General features: G+C 48.3%; 7 protein-coding genes across 7 annotated transcripts; 4 read left to right on the forward strand and 3 right to left on the reverse strand.

Annotated features, from left to right (window-relative positions):
* Positions 1-384: 384 nt before the first annotated feature.
* Positions 385-2,063, reverse strand: N7484_011087 (uncharacterized protein; the record flags this gene model as incomplete). Its single annotated transcript, XM_057121474.1, has 2 exons — positions 385-1,915; positions 1,978-2,063. The coding sequence occupies 2 exons, from the start codon at positions 2,061-2,063 to the stop codon at positions 385-387; spliced, it is 1,617 nt and encodes a 538-aa protein (XP_056967228.1).
* Positions 2,064-2,903: 840 nt separating this feature from the next.
* Positions 2,904-3,580, forward strand: N7484_011088 (putative ubiquitin conjugating enzyme (UbcK); the record flags this gene model as incomplete). The annotated part of the gene is made up of 3 exons (XM_057121475.1): positions 2,904-3,010; positions 3,092-3,424; positions 3,478-3,580. The coding sequence occupies 3 exons, from the start codon at positions 2,904-2,906 to the stop codon at positions 3,578-3,580; spliced, it is 543 nt and encodes a 180-aa protein (XP_056967229.1).
* Positions 3,581-4,174: 594 nt separating this feature from the next.
* On the reverse strand, positions 4,175-6,178 carry N7484_011089 (NupC/NupG family nucleoside CNT transporter; the record flags this gene model as incomplete). Its single annotated transcript, XM_057121476.1, has 3 exons — positions 4,175-4,450; positions 4,502-5,771; positions 5,835-6,178. The coding sequence occupies 3 exons, from the start codon at positions 6,176-6,178 to the stop codon at positions 4,175-4,177; spliced, it is 1,890 nt and encodes a 629-aa protein (XP_056967230.1).
* A 1,459-nt stretch (positions 6,179-7,637) lies between these two features.
* Positions 7,638-9,408, forward strand: N7484_011090 (putative CECR1 family adenosine deaminase; the record flags this gene model as incomplete). The annotated part of the gene is made up of 2 exons (XM_057121477.1): positions 7,638-7,761; positions 7,811-9,408. 2 exons carry the CDS (start codon positions 7,638-7,640, stop codon positions 9,406-9,408), a joined length of 1,722 nt encoding a protein of 573 aa, XP_056967231.1.
* Positions 9,409-10,694: 1,286 nt separating this feature from the next.
* Positions 10,695-17,238, forward strand: atg2 (uncharacterized protein; the record flags this gene model as incomplete). The annotated part of the gene is made up of 4 exons (XM_057121478.1): positions 10,695-10,856; positions 10,953-16,190; positions 16,239-17,162; positions 17,221-17,238. The coding sequence occupies 4 exons, from the start codon at positions 10,695-10,697 to the stop codon at positions 17,236-17,238; spliced, it is 6,342 nt and encodes a 2,113-aa protein (XP_056967232.1).
* A 543-nt stretch (positions 17,239-17,781) lies between these two features.
* On the reverse strand, positions 17,782-21,920 carry N7484_011092 (killer toxin alpha/beta; the record flags this gene model as incomplete). Its single annotated transcript, XM_057121479.1, has 5 exons — positions 17,782-19,484; positions 19,546-19,581; positions 19,654-19,722; positions 19,788-19,995; positions 20,055-21,920. The coding sequence occupies 5 exons, from the start codon at positions 21,918-21,920 to the stop codon at positions 17,782-17,784; spliced, it is 3,882 nt and encodes a 1,293-aa protein (XP_056967233.1).
* Positions 21,921-23,173: 1,253 nt separating this feature from the next.
* N7484_011093 (uncharacterized protein) lies at positions 23,174-24,214 on the forward strand (the record flags this gene model as incomplete). The annotated part of the gene is made up of 2 exons (XM_057121480.1): positions 23,174-23,262; positions 23,329-24,214. The coding sequence occupies 2 exons, from the start codon at positions 23,174-23,176 to the stop codon at positions 24,212-24,214; spliced, it is 975 nt and encodes a 324-aa protein (XP_056967234.1).
* Positions 24,215-24,720: the final 506 nt, after the last annotated feature.

A 24,720-nucleotide genomic window follows, 5' to 3' on the forward strand; every position in this document is an offset into this window, starting at 1 on the left:
TGAGATAGTGTAGGTCGAATTTATGATATCAGATTTGCTAGGGATGTAGGACAAAGCCACAAAGTGGCTTGATATCGACGTGAGCTTTGAGGGGATATTAGGGTCCAAGGACGGTCCCCCAGAAATATTCCCTGGTAAAGATAAATTGGGCAATTTCTCTCTATGAAAGCAATGCAGCGAATCGTAAATATAAACATTAGACAATACATAAAACATGAGGCATCCTTAGGTACCTTAACATAAAAACCAGGGGGGTAAAGGAGGGGGCAGATATGCCACAGAAAACGCCTACCAAAGCCCTAGATGCCCCTCCCCACTAAAGTCGTGAGTGATCGTAAGCGATAGAAACAACAGGTATCATAATTCAGGTCCACAGGGATGGGATTATTCATCCGGCTTGAACACCGCATCCTTGCAAAGGATGGTCACTTTCTTGAAGAATCGGCGCCATTCTAGCGGATCACCCTTGACCTTGACAAATTCGACTTCAAAGATGCCCTCGGACACACATTCTATAAGCACCTTGCCTTGAAGTTGACACAGTCGACCATCTTTTGTGATGACGCGGATCATCGAGGAAGTGTCGCCAGTACTCACGGCAGGGACAGTTGGAACCGGTACTCCAAGTCGATGAAGAGCCTCACAGATCAAGGGGACCAGAAGTTTGAGCTCCCAGGCAGAATAGAAACGATTCATTGAACGGGACGGGATGATGTCTTGGAATTTCTGAGCATTTTGAGTGCGGCTTAGTGGCACAGAGGGTTGCTGGGAGAACTGAGACATCGACGGCTCGTCCTCGAGATGATTGGCCAAGGCTGCCTCCTGGGTGTTAAATAGCTTTCCAGCGGGCTGGGTAGATGAGAAAACCTCGGAAGCCAAATGAGGAGCATCCCAGTCCATCACTATGCCACCACCTGGCATTTCAGGCTGCGTAGAAGAGAATGCAGCATCACCGCCTCCACCCATATTCACATCCATGTCCATGTCCATGGCCTCCAAGCTTCGACTGGCACCTTTACGCTTTTGAGAAAGAGGATCCTGGCTGAAATCGATGTGCAGAGACTCAAACATTGAGGTTGCCAAGTTGATCGGGTCCCTCAGCTTCCCATCGGCTGACAGGAACTTGTTGGGCCGTGTAAACCACGGATGCCTTCGCACATCCTCCAACGAAAAACGATTTTTAGGATCCACAGTCAGCATGCCCCTTAGCAAAGAAAGTGTTGCAGGGGGTAGCTTTTGCCATAGCTCATCAGTTGTGCGTGCATTTGTAGCCAGGTATTCGTGAAATTCGTAACTATCGTCCGTTGGACTATCCCATGGAGTGTTTCCCGCCAGAAGGACAAACAGAACAATACCACAAGACCAAATATCCACGATATCGGGGTGGTATCCCGACCCCTTGACCTGGCCTCGTGTACTGCAACTAATCACCTCCGGTGCGATGTACGGTGGGCTACCACAAAACGTGGCAGACAATTTCCGAGATCCCTTGTATTCGAACAGTGCCGCCAGACCAAAATCAGCGATTTTGAGATTGCCATCCGCGGTGAGTAGCATATTCTCGGGTTTGATATCACGATGGCCAACACCCTTTGAGTGCATGAAGCCTACCGCACTCACAAGCTGCGAGAAGTAGACATGTGCAACATCCTCTCCCACACCCTCATCAGCCTCGATCTTGTCGAAGAGGTCACCCCCTTCGGCTAATTCCATGGCAATCCATCGCCAAATAGCATCCTCTCCGGTCTGATAAAAGCTGATGATACTGGGATGCCCCGTCACATGCTTGTGCACAGACACCTCCAGCGCCAGTTGTCGCGCGCTGATCTTGCCGTGCTTCGCAGCGTATTCTTTGTGAATGTATTTGACCGCGAAGACCGGGTTGTCCGAATCCAAGGGGCAGGCTTTTTTGATGCTACACACAGGTATCAGTTCAGATTTGGTATCACAAAGACTTGGATGATAAGCTCGACTCACCAGGCATAGGCGCCCTGTCCGATTGTCTTGGAGACAATGCGGAAAGGCACATCGTTTGGCAACGGGGCCAATTGTGAATGCTGCATCCTGGACCTTGAATATAGAGCCAAATGGTGGTAATTCAGACCAAAGGGACTATTGCATGGCGCTCAGACGAAGTTGGGAGTGGCAAGCAAGGGCCGTGAAACGCGCAAAGTGGGACGCGAGCGCGGGGCGCCACTTAGACCTGTTCGGGAAGTTTGTTGATTTTGCCTAGAGCTGTACCTTGGTATGATCATGAAGTGATGAGACGTGTAGGGCACATATAAGAATAACTATTTGCAAATGATCATATTCAAGTGTAAAGAGGAGTAAAATATATCATAAGTTTGAGACTGTCTACTCTGTAACAGCGCCTACTATATCTGATTGATCTATTGCATCTGCGTGACCCGCAGTTGTTCCCCTCTCGATCGCACTAGCTTGTCCCCGATCGGTTGCTATGTCTATTTTTTTTCTCAAAAATATAATTCGTGCATAGAAAGGCTAATTAGAATGTATATCTTGATACTGACTAGATCACTATATGATCCAAGTTATAGACGTAGCAAGTCATCTTCTGCTCTGGAGTGGTGCCATTAAGCCACTAAGCGGGGACGCACGGTTGCCAGGGCCAAAGAGACCGTAAACAAATGTCCACGGGGTACTAGTCCGAACTTTCCAAACTTCTCTTTGTCTTCATCCTTTCCTCTTGTTTACCACTTCACTCAGCCAGCTCTCCTATTTCGTCCCTCTGCTACCTTGTTGTGTGGGTCCCTCTGTTTCCGGCGTCATTCCAGATAGCAACCTTGGAACCCTCGTGCTACTGTTACTCACATTCCAGACGGCCCGGAATCTGCGGACTTTTTCTTTACCTGTTTTAAAGATCCCCTCGATTTCACTCCATAATGGACTACAACATGGAAGATACTCAGAACTCGGCGCCTGACGCGCTGGAAGCTTCCAAGCTGAATTCCTCTGCCCAGCGAAGTGACACGCAGAGCGTGACCAAGCGGTTTGTTCCCCAAGCTCTAAACACCTGAGCAACCACTCCTAGCCAATCATGTGTCGTGGCTGACTTCCGTCTTGACTATAGTCTGCAGGCTGAATTGATGCAGCTTATGATGTCGCCGTCGCCCGGTATCTCCGCCTTCCCCGATGCCGATGGCAACCTCCTCTCGTGGACTGCGACCATCACTGGCCCGACCGAGACTCCCTACGAAGGCTTGACTCTGAAGCTTTCATTTGCTTTCCCCAATAACTACCCTTACTCGCCTCCAACCGTCCTCTTCAAGACTCCCATCTACCACCCTAATTTCGACTTCTCCGGCCGCATCTGTTTGGATATCCTGAAGGACAAGTGGAGTGCTGTCTACAATGTGCAGAGCGTGTTGTTGAGTCTGCAGAGTCTTTTGGGCGAGCCGAACAAGTGAGCAAGGCTAAACAAACCACTTCAAGTCGCGGTACTAATGATTTCAACAGTGCGAGCCCGTTGAACGCCCAGGCTGCCGAGCTCTGGGACTCCGACCAAGAGGAGTTCAAGCGTCACGTCCTGGCCCGACACCGAGATCTCGACGACGAATAGATTCTCGCCCAACGTACTCTTGATTTGCGTGTTGGCATCGGTCGGCCCATTGGGCATCCCTTTCCCGCTTATGATGGGTCCCGGAGATGTGGTCCGGATGCATACTGGCTTGGTTCATTGGGAACGGAGTTTTTGGTCATATTGTGGCTTTGATTTTTCTGAGTTTTTATCATTATTCCACGCATTCAAGCCCGGCGTGTGACCCTGGCTTGTCGCAAGCTTCTTTTTCCTAATCGTCACATGATGGGTGCCTTGCTTCCTTCCATAATTTTTACTTCAAAAAGTGGCATAATGACGCTCTAGTCTAACCGCGAGTTGTCAATTATCACGTAATGGACACGAGAAAAGCCATTTTCAGCGTGAAAGTGCTCATTATGAATAAGAAAGGCAATAGTACTCAGTCGTGTCTATAAATCATGGCCCCGTGGATAACCATCGAAGCACTTGATGGAACCAATCTACAACGGACAACTCGAAGTAACCATCATTGATATAAGTTAATATCATTTGCACTGTAATAATATACTATAAGACACGCAGTAAAGGGGCGACAGCCTCAGAACATACACATAACAACGGGCATCACAACAAAGGCTAGTTAGTATACATCTTCTCATTGGTAATAAGCATACCCGCGATAGCTGCACTGGTGAAAGTACTCAGAGCACCAGTGACCATCGCACTAAAGGCAACACGCGAGATATCTCCACTGCGTCCGGGGGAAATCTGCGAAAGCACACCGATCTGGTTACCCAGCGAGCCGATATTGGCAAATCCGCAGAGGGCATAGGTAACGATAAGACGGGAGCGCTCAGAAAGGGTGCTATAAGTAGCATCGTTTTGGAGGTCTTGATAAGCGACGAACTCGTTCTACCAAACCAGTTAGAATATTTTCCATGAAGAAGACGGGAGAAAACATACAGAGATGATCTTAAGGCCAATCAGCTGGCCGACCTTCAGTAAGTCATCATTATCACGCGAGACGCCGAGCAAGAACGCAACCGGGTAGCAGAGATAACCGAGAATTAACTCGAGGGTCAAAGGCGGGTTATCGATGTTCAAGTACCGACCCCACCATGTCAAAAGGCCGTTAGCCAGACCGATGAGGGAGATAATACAAAGAAGAGTAGCACCCATCATAGCAGCGATCTTAAGACCAAGCCAGGCACCAGTAGAGAAAGCGTGCAGTGCATTCGAAGCCTTGTGTTCCTCGGTATCGGGCACGACAACTTGGCCCGTTGTCAAGCTCTCTTCCTCTTCGGGCCAGCGCAGCTTCGAACAAGCAAGTGAAGCGGGAATACTCATGACACAAGATGAGACGAGGGCCTGGGAGCTAACGCCCATAGCAATGTATGCGATGAGCACACTACCCGCGATAGTCGCGAAGCCGGATGTCATAACCTGGTGCAACTCAGCCATTGTGAGATGTGGGACGAAAGGACGGATCAGCATAGCTGATTCACCCTGGCCGATGAATGGGGATGCAGCAGCGACGACAGCCTCGGCACCAGAGACACGCATAGTCCAGAAGAAGAACTTGGCAAATTTGACGACAAACCATTGAAGAACACCGATATAGTAGAATAGTTGGACGACGGAGACGAAGAAGATGATTGCCGGGATGGTACTGACAAGGAACCAGGCACTCGGATCGATAGGGGAAGTCATGTTATAGAAGTCTTTGGCTGTGAGAAAGATGACTCCATCCGAGGCGAAGCCTAACAGATCACGGGCGAGCGTAGCGACGAAATTGAAGATGTCGTAACCCGCTCCGCTGCGCAGCACGAAGAGTGCGATGAGGAATTGAACGAGCATGCCCACGATAACAGTGTGCCATACGATCTTCTTGCGGTTTCGCGAGGTAGCATATAGGAGAGCCAGGAAGACGGCTAGACCGAATAGACTGACTGCACGGTCTGCACGGTTATTCGAAGCGCTGGTGGGAGACGCGAATGAACCAATTAAGATTGTCCCGATGGTCACAAGGGCACCGGCTGGCAATCTTAGTTTCTCGGGGATGATGGCGACAATGGGTCGTGCTGTACGAGCCCAGATGAAGTACATGGGCTTCGTGATGATTGAGATGGGCACGTAGAAGAAGATTATGCGCAACGTGATGGCGAGGTAGAGCAAAAAGGGAATAATCCAGTTCTTATCATGGCGATGTAGAACCAGGCTGGCGATCCACCAGCTATCACGAGCATAAGTATCTGAGGAGTAATGGTACTAGTTAATGATTTAAGCATCCACTCACCCGGTGAACAGCAGCCAGACGATGGCATGCGCAATTGGGCGCCAGTGTTTGGTGATGCGTCGGTGCCATGCTCGTGCCGTAGGCTGCGAGTCTCCAGCTTCCTCGTCCTCGCTTTGACTTAAGCTTTTGATGGTGTAGTCCAAGGCACTTGGCTCGGGTACGATGCCTTTCTCCATTGACGCGTCGTGGGAGTAAATCACGTCCTCCTGGTGTCCTTGCTCAGCGAAGACCGTGTGGTGATGGTGTGCGTGCTGGTGTTGGTGCTCTGGCTGTAGCACAGGATCAACACTGTGAGAGCCCTGGTTGACCATCTCTGAACCGTTGACCTCAGACCCGTTGGCCATAGTATCGACGGGAAGTGAATGCTGAGAAAAATTCCTTTTCTTCGTTGGCTGGAGCTTGGCCCGATATATCAGAAGCTCATTCCACTTCCTGTTTGCCGATCGAACAAACAACAATGGCGAGCACAATTGACCTTGAGATCCTTGATAGAAAAGATCTGCGTTGCAGACCAGCACCGAGAATTTTCTTGAATGGATCTGTGGGGGGAAGGGGATATAAAGCTGGGTCTTGAGGAAGCAAAGCTCAATGACAGTCTTCAAGAATTCCCAATTGGGGTAGTCGGGTTTTTAAATTTTGTCAGAATTTTTGTGCGGGGAATTGATAAAAAAGAACCGACAGAAGTTATTTGATAAAGAAATTTTAAATCCTTTCACTTGGTGGTTTGCTAGCATCAGGGCGAATCTTTATTCCTACCAATACCTTGCAGACTGGGCCACACTTGAGAGGGTCCCATGTAACCATATTGGAGCTATTGACAAATGAAAGCGCTTGAGCGCGCTTTCTCGGTCCAAAGACCCATTTTCTTGCCACTTTGGTCCTGAACAGTTGAATGATTGGCGACCCTTATACCCTAATAAGGGCTTGGAATCTCCGCACCGAGGAACGGCAAGTGGAGAACATCAAAGTTTGCCTGTAGGTCGTGTGCTCTGAAGTTTTTGCTTCTCTATTTTTTCTAGAAGCCTAGGCAGGTACCAAAGTATGTCCATGGATTACTGGCCTGGTAAGCACAAGGATCTTCCAATTGTGATGACCAGTGTGGTATGTGTGGATCGATTCCATCTGTGAAACGCGAAACGGTCAAGGCTTGGCTCTCTAGAAGCATGTTTTGCCTCCAGGAAAAACCCTACAGCTATCCTACATGCCAACAATGATTCATTCAATATCCGCTTAATCTTTCTACAGATATTAATAGAGCATCATTGTGCTATTATTGTCTGCAATTCGAGAAGGTAAAAAAAAAAAAAAAAAAAAAAAGAGAGGATAGGCTTGGCGGAGGTTACCGATGGTTGAACACGGAGGAAGTCCCTTTTTGGTACAGATCTGGCCCACTAGGCAAACCGATCGGACACATTCCGAACCTTTATGATCATGCAATAAAATCATCCAATACGTTACTTATATGCTCTGTATAATATGTTCCTTCCAGTACTCCAAGTTAAAAGGTGTTCGTGGGGGTACAAGCAATGTGAAACCAATCTAGATCTTCATGAAGCAATCTGCAGAGCTTATGGGTATGAACATCAATAGGTATGGATCTTGAATTAAAGCTACCCTAATTGCAGTATACACAAACATCACAGATTGGATCATGAATAGTGTTGCAGTCCTGTCGCGGGAGCTTATCATCGGCCGGAAGCGGTATGTGGGGTCGGCCACCCCTCTTCAACCACTTCTCTTGCTTCGGTGCTCAATACCAACAACAAATATTTGCCATCTAATACTTGCCCATACTCCAAAGCCATGGCAAGTGATAATAAAGACTGGGAGCTGGAAGAAGGGGTCCCTCAGGTCGAGGACCCATTCATTCAACAATACTTGAAGGGACGCAATGCGCTTATTGCAGAGGAGCAGAAAAGACGCCACGGTATGATGAAACTGTACAGTCAAGAGAAGCCATTCTAACTAGCTTCCAGACGCAACCTTTCGGAGGACTTTGTCTCCCATTGCTGCAAAGGCGTGCAAAATTGTCTCTCAGATCCGGGCACGTGAGCAGAACGAGGTATGGACACAGGGACTAGACGATGCGACGGCCCACGAATCCGACGAGATACTTTACCCAGGAGTGATGTTCCACCACGCCAAAGGCCGCATGGAAAAGACCAACTTGTGGAAAATTGTAGAGAAGATGCCCAAGGGGTCACTCCTGCACGCTCATATGGATGCGATGTTCGACATCGACTTCTTAGTTGATCAGGCGTTCTCAACACCGGGCATGCACATCTCCGCACCAGCTCCCCTGATTACTCCGCAAGACTACGACACCGCCCCTTTCGGATTCCAGTTCGTATCCAAATCGGAGACGACCACTGATAAGCCTGCCATTTGGTCGGAGCAGTATGAAGCTTCAACTCTTATTCCCATCCAGGCCGCCGCGTCTTCATTCCCCAATGGCGGGGAGGCGGGATTCCGGGAATGGGTCAAAAGTCGATGCATGATAATGCCGGAGCACTCATATAAGCACTATCATGGCGTTGATGCCATTTGGGCCATCTTCAAGCGATCATTTGGGGTTATCAACACAATCCTGATGTATGAGCCAATTTTCCGAGCATGTCTGCGTCGCATGTTGGGACAACTTGCGGCAGATGGAATTCGATACGTCGAGTTCCGTATCGTATTGCGTATCCCGTTCAGGAAGGAAGGGAGTGAGGACCCCGAAACGAACCACGAAGAGTTCTTCAGAGTGTTTGAGGATGAGATGAATCGATTTAAGGAATCTGAAGCGGGAAAGAATTTCTACGAAGCCCGAATCATCTGGTGCAGTTTGCGAATTTTTTCCAACGCCGATATCGTTGAGGACATGAAGACATGTATCGCCATGAAGCAGTCTTTCCCGGATGTGATCTGTGGATATGATTTAGTCGGCCAAGAAGACTCCGGCAGGCCCCTTGTGGACTTGGTACCGCTGCTATTCTGGTTCAAAAAACGATGTGCCGAGGAAGGAGAAGACATTCCATTCTTTTTCCATGCTGGTGAAACCCTGGGAGACGGCGATGCAACGGATAAAAACCTTTTTGATGCGGTCCTGTTGGGAACAAGGAGAATTGGCCATGGATTCTCCTTATATAAACACCCGCTGCTCATTGACCTGATCAAAGAAAAAAAGATCTTAGTGGAGTGTTGCCCAATTTCTAATGAAATTCTCCGACTTACGAGCTCCATAAAGTCTCATCCCTTACCGGCCATGCTATCCCGGGGCGTCCCTGTCTCCCTATGCAACGATGATCCGGCTATCCTTGGCCACGGAAAGAATGGCCTAACGCATGACTTTTGGCAGGTCATGCAAGGTCTCGAGAATGTCGATCTTGCGGGACTCGCAATGATGGTACAAAATTCCATCCGTTGGAGCTGCTACGAGGATCAAACGACAGCGGAGTGGAAGGCCGAGGTTGGAGAGGGAATTTTGGGCGAGGGAATCAAGGCTGCCCGTTTGCGAGAATGGCACTCGGACTTTGAGAAGTTCTGCGAGTGGGTCGTAATGGAGTTTGCGGAGTTTGACGAGGATGATTGAAATTAGACTATTTACAACAGTTGTAGAAAAGTTTCTACGAAAGGATGAATGTCAAGCTTGCACCAGCGAATAACAACACATCATTCAAGATTACGACTTTTCTGCGTCACTGCTACCCTGGAACCCTTATACATAATTGTATCAAATACATCCTTGGCTTTTTTTTGTAAAGTATTGAAATCTTCTCGCACGCAACTGCTCCAGTCTCCCGATCGAGCTTCTGGCCAGAAAACAGCTATTAGTCTCTTCGTGTATGTGGGGTCAAAAAATAAACGCATGCTTCTTCGTAAGTAACGGGATGTTTTACCTGCCTTTGAAGCTGTTCCATGGTTGCCTTGTCCTACCGTAAGTCCTTTTTCAATCCGTCAAGCGAATTTTCTGAGTTCGTGATATGCAAAGCGCAGCGCTCTGGGTCTTTGCTCGTCACAGTATTGGAGAAGAAAGAATGGACCTTGGAATAAAGTCGGCTCAAGCTCTATTATCAGTAAGCATTGTTGCTGATATATGTGACCGCTCCCGAGGTCACAGCTAATAAGCTGAGGACCTCGCCCGCTCAAAGCCCCGCGCATAATTTTGGCTGCATGAACGGTTCAAAGTTCGTATTTGCTATCGACGGGAAGATGACAAGACGTCTAATGGACGGATAAAATACATGAGCAAGGATCGATAAATGCAGGCGCTATCCACAAATTTATCGACAGAACAGTGGCCCGTGGACTATACGCGACTAAATCTGTGCCCAAACGGATCCTTGAAGTGAATGGTATGGATAACCATCATTCACCAAAAGGAATAACAGACATAGGGGGCGCAAGCACAGTCATGTCCAGGTATGTCTGCTCACCTGAAGATGGTTGTTGAATGACCGCAGTAAACAAGAATCTGGGGTACTTTGGTGCTTTAGGCACTAGATTAGTCATCATGTCACTGGCCAGGCACCAAGGCGCCTAAGCACGCCTCTCATTGAAAGAGTGTCGATCCCGAAGTTTACCGATAGAATATGCTACTGTAAATAAATGATACGGGCTCAAGCGAGCGGGGCAAATGCAGCAATTCAGACAGTTGGAACCATTATCTTGTTTACACGTACTATTGAGTTGTGGAGCCGCCTGACTGGGCCGATCACTTATCGCCTTTATCAGCTGCCCACTCCCACTCCGCACGTCATTTAACTCTCTACTCTGCAACTCCCTCGGGGAGACCCCATCCTTTCTTCTATCGCTTATAATGCTCTCTTCTCGATGATATCTATCCTTGCATAACTGAGCGACCCTGCGCTCTCAAAAATGGCGTACTTCTTACCCTCGTTCTTTCAAAAGCGACTGCTTAAGTATGCCTTGTCCCGCCTGGGCCTCGTTGATACCGAGGCCTTGGACCTTGATAATCTGGGGATTCGCTGGGGACAGCGGAGTACCGTGGAGTTGCGAGATATAGGTTTGAAGTTGGAGGTGAGTAGGAAACACTACCTTGGGGATGCGGGGCGGTCGATCACCCCTGGCATACTATCAGAACATTGATTGCTCACATACCGGACCTGTCAATAGAAATTAGCCACGCTGCTCAACCTTCCTCCTACATGCGAACTCCTCAGTGCCCGGATACAGTTTCTCAGGATAACCGTCCCGGCAGATATCTACAGTAGTGGGATAATATGCGAGGTTAACGGCATTAATGTGCACCTACGCTGCTTGCCGGATGAACTACCAACAGGGAGGCATGAAAAATCAAGAACTCAGTTCTCGTCTGCCCTGGGGGCACATGGATCTGGAGAGGACCAGATTTTACCGACACCATCGCATCTTGCCGAGTCATTCCTGGAAGCCGAGCCCAAGGAAGAAAAGGAGGAGCTTCAAGCTGCTCTTTCATCACAATCCCATGTTTTCCAACGAGGCTCCTCCGAGGAAGAGGAAGAGGAGGAGCTCGGACTTGGGAGCGATACACTTTCATTACCGAGCTTTGTCGCGGGCTTCTTGAAAGGCGTGGCAGATCGGTTGCAGCTGAAAATCAAAGATGTTTCTGTGCGTCTGGATATGGAGCTGAAGCAGGATGCACCCTCTAAAAGACAGCCAGAGGACAAGCCGGATCTTGTCGCGGGTCTTCTGAGTGTGGGGGAGATTGATGTCCATGGGGTTTCCGGATTCACCGCAAACTCAGATGATCCCCTACCCCTTCGAGAGGGGAAGCGGCTGATATCGCTTACCAATATCAGCGTTAGTCTCGTATCGGATCCAGTGGTGTTTGCAAACTATTCGCGTTTCACCGCACCTGCCTCTCCGGCAACCACAATGCGGTCAAAGGAGAGCCAGACATCAAGCAGAGCACCCTCGCCTCTATTAGATTCCCCTGGCTCAGAATCAGCGCTTGCTATGACGCGATCCACAATATTTGAACCACCGCCCGCATTAAGTCGTGCTAGCATTGCCGATAATGAATTGGAAAGCTCGGCTGCGTTTTCTCACGACGGACGTTTCTCAGACGCAGATTCCGAGGCAGATCATCGGTTTGACCACTACTCCGACGACTCTCAGGTTTTTGGAAATAATGATCCATTTCAAGATAATCCCGGATATTTGGATTCAGTTATCGACGCTCAGTTTGACGACTTTGATGCGGAGTCACCCGAATTGAGACATTCCGATCGCCAAATAAATGAGTCCCCCAGAAGCTCACTTCTTCATAATCATTCCTTCAATGCGAATGAAGAGGCAACTGAGCATGAGGATTTCGAACCTGAGCAGCCCTCCATGCATCCAGAGAGTCCACAGAGATATGAAGTATCCAGTTCACCACAGGCCAGTCAACATGAATTTATGGCAAGTGACATGACTCGGTCGACAAAGTGGCCTTCTCATTTGGACGAAAGAACCGAAGAGCAAGCGGATACGTCACAACATATCTCTCAAATATCTGCATCATCCTCTGAATCTGGAGATGCAGTCTCAGAAGCAGCAACTCCCGATGCAGAACTTCTCGAATCCAAATACTTCTCTCATGATGAAGCACAGAGTTTATATATGAGTGCCATGAGCCAAGGCCCAGCGCAGAGTTTTATGCCAAATATGCCGGGCGCCTGGGACTCGTTTGATACCGGAGAACATTCTAAGCACAGCTCCATGCGAAGTTCAGACAACAAGCGAAACGACAGTGTTGATGCTAGCCAAGATTTAAATGATGAGACAATGGCATCCACACCCAGATTGACCGTTCCATCAGATTCTCACTTTGGTGAACAGCGATCCGTTGAAGATCAGACACGATCACAATCCAGACTGCCTGACAGAGATTCTACCGCATCTTCACCTGTCTTGCATAGGGTCAGTGAGATGAAAAAGCTTATTTTCGGCATTGACAAAGCTTTTATTTGGTTGCCAGCTGCTGAAGGCGAAAAAGAGGCAGGTGACCATACACCAACTCGGGCATCTTTCGAAAGCACGAACAGTGACTCAAAGGACCTTGCATATGGTGTGGAAGAGAGCATGTTTGCTTCCAAGACCTATGCTTCGACTAGATTTCAAAAGACGCCACTCGAATCTCGCCCCTCTGCAGAGACAGATCGCTTTGATCAGGCACACACGAGTACTGATGATCAACTTCATAAGCTGGAAGTTGAAGTCTTTTCAGTCACCACTCACTTTGATATAGCCACTGGTTGGCTTTTGATCAAGGCATTTCAGAGAATATCTCATGCAGTCGATGCAGTAGACAAAGACCAGCCCCTAGAGCCGGATGCAGCTGATCGATCCTCTCCGCAAGTGCCCTTGAATTTGATTATTCACAAAATTTCCGTCAAATTTATTGAGCATGTGCCAGGGCACCCTTATTCAACCGACAATGATCTCTCTTCTCTGCCGCAGCCATTTACCAATATGGAGGAGATTGTTCTTCAAATTACCGCATCTGGGCTAAGAGCAAGTCTGTCAGCTGATGACAAGCAAAACAACTTCCACCTTGTTATTTTCAAGTTCAGCTTCGGATTCGCCTCTGAGGATCTGGTCACGTTCAATGAGTCTTTGAGAATGCGCGAATCCACCAGAGATCTCGCGACTACTTCTCAAGGCGATATCTCCTTCTCAATGTTGAAATTGGCTGACACCGTTAAAATTGACGTATCTACCCTTCCTGTTTATCTCAACCTCAATGTTCAGCGCCTAGAAGAAGTTTTAGGCTGGATGGGTGGATTGAGCACCATTCTTGAATTGGGAAGCTCCATATCGTCGACATCTACAATGAAAGGGGGTCACAAGCCTCCGAAGAAACGTCCACGCGGTGTTCATTTCGAGATGCCAAGCCATGTGCCCGACAAAGAACAGCAGTCATCTACCCCGATGAAGATCAATGCACGACTCGGTGGCATTGTTTTAGATCTGACTGGGGAGACGCATTACCTAAACCTTAGCACAACTGCAGTCAAGATTGTTAGCAGATTTGAGGGAATAGGCGCCCAAATTGACAAAGCACAATTGACCGGGCCGCATCCTCTCGATGACCTCTCTGATGCCCCGGCTAAAGTGATCCTGAGCAATATTCGGGTCGAGTTCCTTTTTGCACCCAAAGAAGTTGACCTTGATCGCCTCTTAACTCTTATCACTCCATCTCAAGACAAGTATGATGATGAGGATGATATCATGTTGGATACGCTCCTTCGGCAAAGGCGACAAGGCTCCGTACTCCGCACAACAATAGGCGGAATGAAGACGACTGTCTCTAGCATCGATGATCTGGCCCCTCTGTCATCTCTTATGTCAGAGGTTGGTCGACTATCCACAGTAACGAAATACCTACCAGAAGATGATCGGCCGGGGATTCTAACCCTGTCTCTGATTCGCGAATTTGACTTCCAAGTTCATGTGGGGGGAGATGTCGGGTATATCAACGCTCATCTTGCCAACCTTGAGGCTGCCTGGATCAGCATGCCGTCTCTCACTGCTATTCAGATTGGCGCCATGAGACTCATTAGAAACGATGATGAAGAGCTTGCGGGCGACGCATTACTGCCCAGCAAGAATCAGACTTCGATTCAGCCACAACTTCCCGTTCTCATGGCTCGGTTCATCCCCGATGAAATGGATCCTACCTTTAAAATCAAGTTACATCATCTGCGTGTCGAGTATACAATCCCATCGGTCATGGCATTCCTCGGACTTGGTCGCGACAGCACAGGTGGAGACTTGGCCAGCGAGATGGCAAACTCGATCGCAAATCTTGCCGAGCAGTCCACTCGATCAACAAAACTTCAAAGTCTTTCTCCGCCACAATCAAGCACATCTAAAGCGTCGACCAAGGCAACAAAACTTGCAGTGGAATTTAGAGACTGCGTCCTTGGGCTGAACCCACGCAATTCTGCAGCCAAAGGGCTTGTCGTCCTTTCCAACTCGAAATTCAGTGGCACAATGCATAGTCAAGAATCGACGGAAGCTTTGCTTGAGATCAGGAAAGCGTCCGTTATGATTATTGACGATGTTTCGAATGCGGGCCAGACGGATAATCTCCACCAACGCCGATCGGCTGTCATCCAGAGCAATCAGGTCCAGACATACATCGATGAGGGTTATGTTCCAGTAACAACTATCTCCTCTGCGACAGCGGTTGTGAAAGTGATGCAACTTGCAACAGACGGAACGAAGTCTCTAGACGTTGAGCTGAGGGACGATCTTTTGATACTTGATACATGTGCTGATTCGACGCAAACTCTCATTGCCATTCTCAACGGGCTTCAGCCTCCTACTCCACCGAGCGTCACTGCCAAATATAGAACGGAGGTCATGCCACTCCAAGATATGCTCGCTTCATTTACAGGAGACGCATTTTCAGCGGACGATAGCTTGCCAACTGAGTTGCATAGCGAGACGGAAGTTGGCCTCGATGATACTGATTTAGAGGGTCAATTGAGCGATGAACTTGAATACGTCAGTGATTTCTACCCTGGCAGACAGAAGGGAGCTGGGAGTCCTGGGGCGTTCGATGCCAATGACCTCCTTGACAGCTTCCACTCTCAGTATCAAATTTCGTCCAGCATAACGGAGTTGGATTTCCAGGAAGACCATTTTGCCAAGCAGTCTGCTGTTGGCGGCACAGCACATCGTTGGGACTCAACCCACAATACCTATGGTCTGTCCAATGACCAAAAGCTTCAGCGCAGTCCTCTTCGTGTGAGAGTACGAGACATGCATGTCATCTGGAATCTGTTTGATGGCTATGACTGGCAACGAACCCGAGACACTATCTCTAAAGCAGTCAAGGAAGTGGAAACAAAAGCAACTGAACGACGAGCACGAGCTTCTCGGATGTCACCAGATGCCGAGGATGAAGAAGAATCTGTCATTGGTGACTTCCTGTTCAACTCCATCTATATTGGCATTCCTGCAAATAAGGACCCACGAGAACTCCACCGTGAGATCAATCGTGATATCAACGATCTCGCAAGTGAAACCGGAAGCTATGCTACTACCACTACGGTTACTGGGGCTACTCGACCCACCTTAGAGAGGGAGAAGAAGCTGCGGTTAAACCGAAGCAAACAACACAAGATGACGTTCGAGCTGAAGGGTGTCTGTGCTGACTTGGTAGTATTCCCACCAGGCTCCGATGAGACACAAAGCTCTTTAGACGTGCGGGTCCGAGATTTGGAGGTTTTTGATCATGTACCTACCTCTACGTGGAAGAAATTCGCGACTTACATGCATGAGGCCGGAGAAAGGGAAAGCGGAACTAGTATGATCCATTTGGAAATACTCACCGTGAAGCCCGTTCCAGAACTTGCAGCATCTGAAATCGTTCTAAAGGTAAGCTTTGTTACAGCTGGATTTAACCCATTTCTAACACCTTTGCAGGCCACAGTTCTACCAATTCGTTTAATTGTCGACCAGGATGCTTTGGAGTTTATGAGTCGATTTTTCGAGTTTAGAGATGAATCCGTCGAACCCTCAAATACCCCAGGAGACATACCATTTTTGCAACGAGTGGAGGTTAATGCTGTTCAAGTCAAGCTTGATTTCAAGCCGAAAAGAGTTGACTACGCCGGACTCCGATCCGGGCGCACGACCGAATTCATGAACTTTTTCGTACTCGATGGAGCCGATATGGTTCTACGACATGTCATAATCTACGGCGTGTCCGGTTTTGACCGCCTAGGCAACACCTTGAATGACATTTGGATGCCGGATGTCAAGCGCAACCAGCTACCCGGTGTCCTCGCAGGCCTCGCCCCTATCCGCTCTTTAGTCAATGTAGGCGGTGGCGTCAAAGACCTCGTCGTTGTTCCGATGCGCGAATACCGAAAAGACGGGCGCATCGTACGCAGTATTCAGAAAGGAGCATTAGCATTCGCCAAAACCACATCTAACGAGCTTGTGAAACTGGGTGCCAAACTTGCCATCGGTACCCAGACAGTCCTCCAGGGCGCAGAAGATCTGCTGACGTCCCCCACTGCCCCTTCTGCCGAGGAAGGACCCGAAGACGAAGAGGAGGCAAAGAAGATCTCTCTCTACGCCGACCAACCAATCGGCGTAGTCCAGGGTCTACGAGGCGCTTTCCGTGGCCTTGAACGCGATCTTCTCCTGGCCCGTGACGCTATCGTCGCCGTGCCTGGGGAGGTAGTTGAGAGTGGTAGCGCCAAGGCAGCAGCCAAAGCCGTCTGGAAGCGTGCACCGACCGTCATTCTTCGACCTGCGATCGGTGTCTCCAAAGCAGTGGGACAGACACTTCTTGGCGCGGGCAATTCGTTGGATCCAAGCAACAGACGCAGAATGGAAGATGTAAGTTATGCCATTAAATCATTTGTGGACTGGAGTTGGAGGCTAATTTTCGTTTTAGAAATATAAACGTCACTAGGATCTATGATCTGAGTGCCACCACCCCTTTGACAAGACCTGCTTTTTCAGTGCTTTGTTTGCTTATTTGTTATTATTTGTGACCCGTACATATACTCCATTCTTTGCTGCGATGATACCACGGTTGGACTGATATGACAATGCATGTAAAATTGCTGCTATGAATGCATGATGTAGGAGTTTGGACTTTTGAACATATTGCATTTGCTATGGTTTTTCTATATAAATCGACCTGCGAGATCACGGTGAACCGTAGAATTATTGAAATTTTCTTGGGAGACAGAATTAACAAGTCGATCCAACTTAAATCGAGCTTGCACATTATAACCAAAAAGTTGCCAACTTGACAACCAAGCCACTGGAGCTTCAATAGGGATAATTATATCAGATTGCACAAGTCGAAACTTCTATTAGGTTTACAGCCTGACAGTAAAAAACTCATCTACTGCCATACATCATAATTTGGGGACCATTCAAGATGTCGCTTATATCAAGACAATGACACCTCTTTTCTGAGTCTGCAGTCGCTGATCCGAACACTCACTCACGAAACACACTTTCCAGTCACCTTTTCGATAGTTTTTAGACCATCCGACACCTTTGTTCCAAGCTTGGCAACATCAGCCTCCTTCATATCACGGCGGAGCTTAGCTGCCTTGGAGACCTTAGACAACGAAGTCAACGCGCCAGCGTCGAAGACAATATTCATGATATCCAGAGCAGCATTATGGGGGTGCTTGACGATATCAGCAACGCTCAGACCAACATCAGCAGCAGTTCCAGCGATGCTGAGCACAGTAGCAATATCAGCTAATCCCTCGATCGTGCCTAGGACTTCACCGGCAACAGGGACCAAGAACAGAATCGCGGCAATGAAGCCACCAATAATCTCCTCTTCTTTCATCTTCTTCTCCTCAGCGCTAATCTTATCAGCAATAGTCTCCACCTTGGACATCTCTTGAACTGCGGAGACGATCATCAAGATAGGAACTGAGATGGAATCAATGACATCCGCACCACTCCCAAGGAAACTATCGGTATTCATTTCAAGCAGCAAACTCTTGATCTGCGGTTGCATGTTTCCGGATCGAGCAAGACCTTTCTTGGCTGTATCTTTGGGGTTGTCAACATCATCCGCATCATATCCGGTGGCCTTAGGGATATTGAAATCGTAACCGGTTTTCCAACAGTCGTCATCACTCTTGACATCGCCATTGCAATCCTGCTCACGGGTGTAGGTCCCGAATTCAACGTAGGACTTATTGACGCCAGTATTTGTGTAAAGGTCAGCCCAGAATTGGTCGGCTTTGTCGTCCTCCAATGTCCAGTGCACACTCTCGTTGTGATCATCATCCTTTGTGAACCGTTCCGAGTAGTCTGGTGGACATGGCTCAGAAAGTGTCTCCCACTCGCGATTCGGGATTCGGTCCCCAAAACTGTGGCTAGATTCGCAACCGAGACTATCACAGGTCCTGTAGCATTTCATGGTCTTGGAACACATATCACAATTGTAGGCTTCAGAGCTGCACTCGTCACAGCACATCAGATATTCATCCACCTTGCAGGTGAAGTACTTGTTGCCATTCTCGTAGACATAGTCGTGGACCGATGCGCCTGCGTTACTTGCGACACTGTCGGCGTAAATCTTGAATTTGGCGTCGTAGCCGTCATTCATTAGATCAGTGTAGTTGCTCATTGCATCGCCCAACAAGTCTGACAGTGTTTGCACGACGTATTGCGTAGTACAGTGCTCCGGAATTGAATCGGCAGCATCTTCAAGGGCCTCCAAAGAATCGAATGTTTCTGTGCACGCGGACAGCTTGGGAACAGGAGGATCCTCCCATTGACCACTGGGATCTCCGTCGTCGCCAGTGAACATCTTCAAGTCAATCGCCCAGTCGATAGTCCCACCAAAGTTGAAACTTTCATAGTAGCTCTTGCGACTAGACAAGGTGTCGCCATCCATGAACGCGGCCCATGTGTTGTTCCACACAATGATATTCGAGCCGGATCCCTGGTCATACCAAGTTTTATCCTGCTCATCAAGATTGAGGATTCGATTGATTTCTGCCTGAGCGATGATCCCTGCAGTCCTTGTGCATTCGCCTTCCTGGGCAGTAGAATGATCCTTGGTTCCGGTGTAGTGGCAGTCGGGTCCAGTGCAGTCTGCACTTGCCATGCCAAAAGAGCGGCCATAGCTTGGAATTCCAACCATGATCTTGGTTGAGTCGACGCCAGCTTTGGTAACTAAACAAAAGTGTAAGAATGAGGCCCGAGGGGATATGTATAAGTAATGGGAGTCACATACTCATTGCCAAAGCGTATTCCGTCTCAGTCAGGTTGACTTTGTATTCGCGTTAGTATCAGGTGTTCGGTATCCATGATGTTTGAGGGGTCAAGGTAGAAAAGCTCTTACCTTGACTGCGGAGACAATTTCCATCCGGACATCCATCCTGGGTCCATGCTTTACCATAATCCCATTGACCTGAAAATTCAAAACAGATGTCAGTAATCAAAATTGAGATGCGCATAATTAATGGGAGTACTTGCCGTGTAGATCGTACGTCATATAAACAATGTAGTCCAAGGTTTTAGCCATCTCGCCGATGGGGAAATTCTTCAAATACCAATACGAAGCTGGTGCCGCGATTGAGACAGTTTTTTCAAAAGGGAAGTTGAGCTTCATCTTTTTGAGGAAGTTCAGGTAATTGGTACCATCAGTCGAGAGCCCTTTAGGAATACCGGGAATATCTTGAGCCTGCCAAAAAGGCCTTTAGCATATGAATCGGATAACCAAGACAATATGGATGCACTCACCCCGGGGTACTCCCAATCAAAGTCGACACCATCCAAACCATTTGTTTCAATAAAGTTAAAAATGTTGTCGATAAATATATCCATGTTTTTCGGATCCATTGCCTCGCGAAGCTTGTCATAAGTTGAAGGGCTGGTAGAATAACCCCAACCACCGAAAGATACAATCTTCTTGACCTGCACCAGATTTGTGAAGCTGTCCCACTGTTTATAAGTATCATTGATGGTGACGTTGAAGTCATCAGTAATGGATGCAAAGCCCCAATGGACATGGGTGTAATCCGTGAGATCCATGTGGCCTGCACGAAGGTTTAGACAGGGTCGGTCAAAGTTCCAGGACTCATAGTACCCAACCCTGTACTGGTCGGCTGGGGGATAGTTGCTTTTCTCGATCTTTGTACCACAATTAGAGATACAACCATTTTGCTTTTTCGGCGCTGTGCCTGGGTTTCCTGTCGCGCCTGTCACGTTCGTGCAGTATTCGGGAGTAATACCGCACTGGCCCCAGATGTCGCAGCAGGAGTTCAGTGGACACGGATTGAGATCGGCAAGTGCTGTTCCATTGGTTGGCCTCTTTGTTCCGGATACAAGAGGACCACACTGCGCATTGGAGACCGGCGCAGGCATTGGGGGGTCACCCTTGCTTAAGCAGATATAGCTTCCGATCTGAAGATCGTTACATCCAAACCAGCCCCAGGTGGTCCCATCGTTGAAGTCGCTGATGTCTGAAGGCTGCAGTCCATACGAAGCTGCGATGGTCTTACAGTGATCATCTCGCTTGATCTTGTAGGAGACACAGGATCCGTCCTTGTTTTCCTTCGGGGTGATATCCGGGAGAGTCCCGGCAGAACAGCATACGCGTTGACCCGCGAAGAGAGTAGAGCACAAATCCTTGTCTGTGTTGTATTTATTGAAGTCAGTTGCAGAAATACCACACTTCTTTGCCAGTGATCCACAACCGTCTCCTCCAACCACGCTAACCGTCTTGCAATCACCGCGTTTAGACAAATGTTGATCGCCAATCGTAGTATTGCTGCTAATAGCAGATCCCATAGATTTTTCAAGAATGGGAACGCCCTCAATGGTAGTGCTGGTCCCAGTAGTGTGAGCGCATTGGCCAGTATTCCATGAAGCAACGGACTTTTGCACAGAAGCCAAGTCTCCAGTGGTGTCGACTGCGACACCAATAATGTAGTCTGCGTTGGGAACATCACTGCAGCGCTGCACGACCATGTTCTTGACACCCTGGCCATCTGAAATCCTCTGTCTCAAATGGTCAAGCACCGATGATATACTCTTGACATTGTCAATAGCCGATCCAAAATACAAACCCACTGCTGCCCCATTATAGTATCCAAATACACTGGTAGCATCGCAGTGAGCGATGTCGACGAAGTGATCCTGAGTGTGTTTGAGGATGGCTGTGAGGTCACTAGCGGAGGTGGAACTAGCAGCCGCATCCGTGTTCAACTTCATTGAGATGATCTTCTGCTCACCCGATATACAGGAAGAAGCAGTGTCTCTGTGGTGGAAGCGTTTATGGGAGATGCCGTGGTGGCTTTCCATGGAAGGCTGACGGGATGGAGAGGAAATCGTAGTGCTGGCACCGCTGTCTGTACTGTTCGGAGTGCACACAAACAGTTTGCTATATCCATTCATCGACTCAAGGTCCATGTAAAGAGACATGTCTAACAGCATAGGCTCCGGGCAAGATCGAAGACGGTCTACTGATGAGTAGACAGTCCAGTCCCCGGAATCCCCATTGCAGGGAGCCGGACACGCGTGCAATGCAGATTGAAAGGCATTTGCCAAGGGAGCAAGACACACTATTGCCAAGCCTATGGCCGGCGTGCCTTTGGGCAGCAGCATGGTCGCAAAATGCAGTTGCAAGGCAATCAAATCAAAAGGAAGAAGAATTTGAACGAGAGAGGGAATATTCGGATTAAAGAAATTAAGAAAAGAGAGAGGTAGACATTCAAAAGAGTGAGAGTGAGGATGCCTGAAATTGGAGAGAATGCAGTGTAGAACGAAATCTCGAGGAACGTAGAGGCTTGTCTACATATAAGAGAATTGCAAGCTGCCGCCCTAGCTTCAAACTGGATCAGTCTTCATTCATACGAAAGAACATTGTCCTACGCTAATTACTTTTTGATACTTGGAATCCATCTTGAAGTTTCGGGGGCTCCATTGGGGCCAAAAAATACCCTATACAGTATGAGTACCCCGAAATTGCCCAAGGATGTCCTATATTTGTGGACACAATCTCGGCTCGGAGCCTGATCCAAATCCCGTCTCTTCAGCGTAACTCACCGAGTATATTGAGATCCATAGTGCAGGTATGAGTGATTTTTTCTCTCCGTTTCCACTCGCTGCGAAGCCTTTTCTAATGGCAGTGCCGATCTTCGCATTAAACGCCCAAAATGAACCCTGATCGGCGAAGTTTGGCCCCAAGCGACCCTTCATGATCCACACAGGGGTTGTGTCCCTGGGGCTGCACGAGTCCCTGCCAAGACGATGCCAAGATCGGGCCAGTCTAGATCGGCATCCTCAATAAGGCTTGTCAAGGCTTGTGTAATGGCTTGCATGAATTAATACGTTTTATGCACTTACAAGAGAACAGCAAAGCCACAGTCCTAACTCGTTTAATATGACTAGGCGCCTATATATTATACTCTGTAGGTACCCGAATATGACTATAGACCGGGCCTTGATCCAAGTCGTCCTAGCGGGGAAATCATGCCGTCCTGGACCCTTAGCAAGGGCACTAAAGAGACCTTGTTCGATCCTGATCCTGAACATTAGAAATACCTCTGCCCAGGTGGGCTATGGAATCCTCCGAAATTTTAACTCCCCACTTAGTATCATTTCAAGTTTTGGGGGCCAGTCTAAGAAACTTTTTGCAAATTAATAGGAATAACGCTGGTTCTTGCCGCATTGCCTTTGAACATGCTAACTTGCATAAGAATGTCATACCACTACCTATTTGAAAGATTTATCTCATGCGCAGAGCTTTTTTCTCACACGAAAAGGCTTTCCTCGTTTCCTACCATTGTCACTCGTTCAATATATCGTCAATTGTATATTCAATCATTCCACTCCTTTTATTTCAAAATTTGAACAAAATGAAGCACCTTGGGCTTCATCTGGTGCTTCTATTTGGTGCCTTTCTAGGCCCAGTAGCTGCATATGGACCCCGCGCTGCCGCCGAACAGTAAGTTTATAAATCCGCAATCCCTTCCACACTGAACAACCGGACTAAATCAAAACCATTTACCAGAATGTCTTACTGGTATCTGTATCTCCTGGAAGGCGAATATGGACGCAAAAGTGACACCCGAACCGTTGCGCCGTTATGCGCCGAGACAATGCTGGGAGCGGACGGCAAAGACAAGGCGTGCAATCTCCAGCAGTTTTTGGAGTATCTCTGGGCTCCAAGAATGACAGAGGAGGAAGAAGAGGTCAATGGTCAGACGGTCAAGAAAACAGTCTATACGAAAGGCCCGAAGACAAAACTTTTAAACCAAGACGGCACGCCAATGTCGCTCGAAGAAGCCAAAAAACAACGGCCGTATCAAGCGATGAAGGACGTCAGTAAGACTGCGTGGCAATCAGCCCCGCTGGCAAAATCCTACGACCTTATTTTACAAAGTGTGTATACCGACGGTACGGACGCAGAACGACTTGTTAAAGGTACCGGTGACGACTACTGGACCGCGCGCAGGGAAGTTACTCGGTGTCTCCCTGAAATCGCTGCCCATTACCCGGACATTGAGAATCCAGGTAAGCCCTACATCAGGATGCAGAAGTATGTCGCACAATGCAGGGCTGCTATTCGGTCTGCTTTCCTGGTGCGCCTCGCAGATTTTGAGTCATATCGCATTGGAAACAATCTCCTTCAGAAGATGCTTCAGGAAAAGGTCGGGACAAAACCAAACATGGTGACTAGATCAGTCGACTCGGGAGTGGGATTTTCATTTCGAACCCTAGACTGTGATGCAACTGTTTCTGCGAATTCTGCTATATCTGGATTTGCGGGTGAATTGGAGGAAACATGCGCCAAATATCGAACCGAGGATGTGAACCACTGGACTGCTGTGCAGGCCGCTATGGGTGCCATTACAGAGGGCCAGTGTGAAGTTCCAACCGGCATTAAACTCAAATGATTGTATATCTCTGAGATCAGTGTTTTTATGAGAGGGCGATTCATGTATGCGTCTATCTCATTATCCCTAATAGAGGTCCAGTTGTATAGGAATTCCATCTATTGCCCGAAGTTTTCAATAACCGTCATATATGTGGGATCAGCATTCTTCTTTTTCTTTATCTCTCCGATTTTTCGTGATTTGTCATAAAACAAAAACAAGAAGCCGTGTCTTGTTCTGCCTTGTAGCCAATTCGCATAGTGAGAATTATGAGCCGTGAATAGTGGGGCGTGGGGACCTAGCTACCATGGCAGGACCCTGGCCCCCAAATCCTGTAGATCCACCCACTACGCCATATGGTTTGGATAGAAAGATTTTGAGTCTGAGCCTTGCCGATCCTGTCTTGATAAATGAACGCGTTAGCTAGACCGCTCACCCGTGTGGGCCACTCGTGGATAAACACTAGAGTTTCTCACTACCCGAGCTTTCCCCTTCCCATCTCCCTACACCACATTCTGAATTGCTGA

The sequence above is a fragment of the Penicillium longicatenatum genome (assembly GCF_028827895.1).
Source record: "Penicillium longicatenatum strain IBT 33135 chromosome Unknown contig_7_segment0_segment0, whole genome shotgun sequence".
NCBI classification, from domain to species: Eukaryota; Fungi; Ascomycota; class Eurotiomycetes; order Eurotiales; family Aspergillaceae; genus Penicillium; species Penicillium longicatenatum.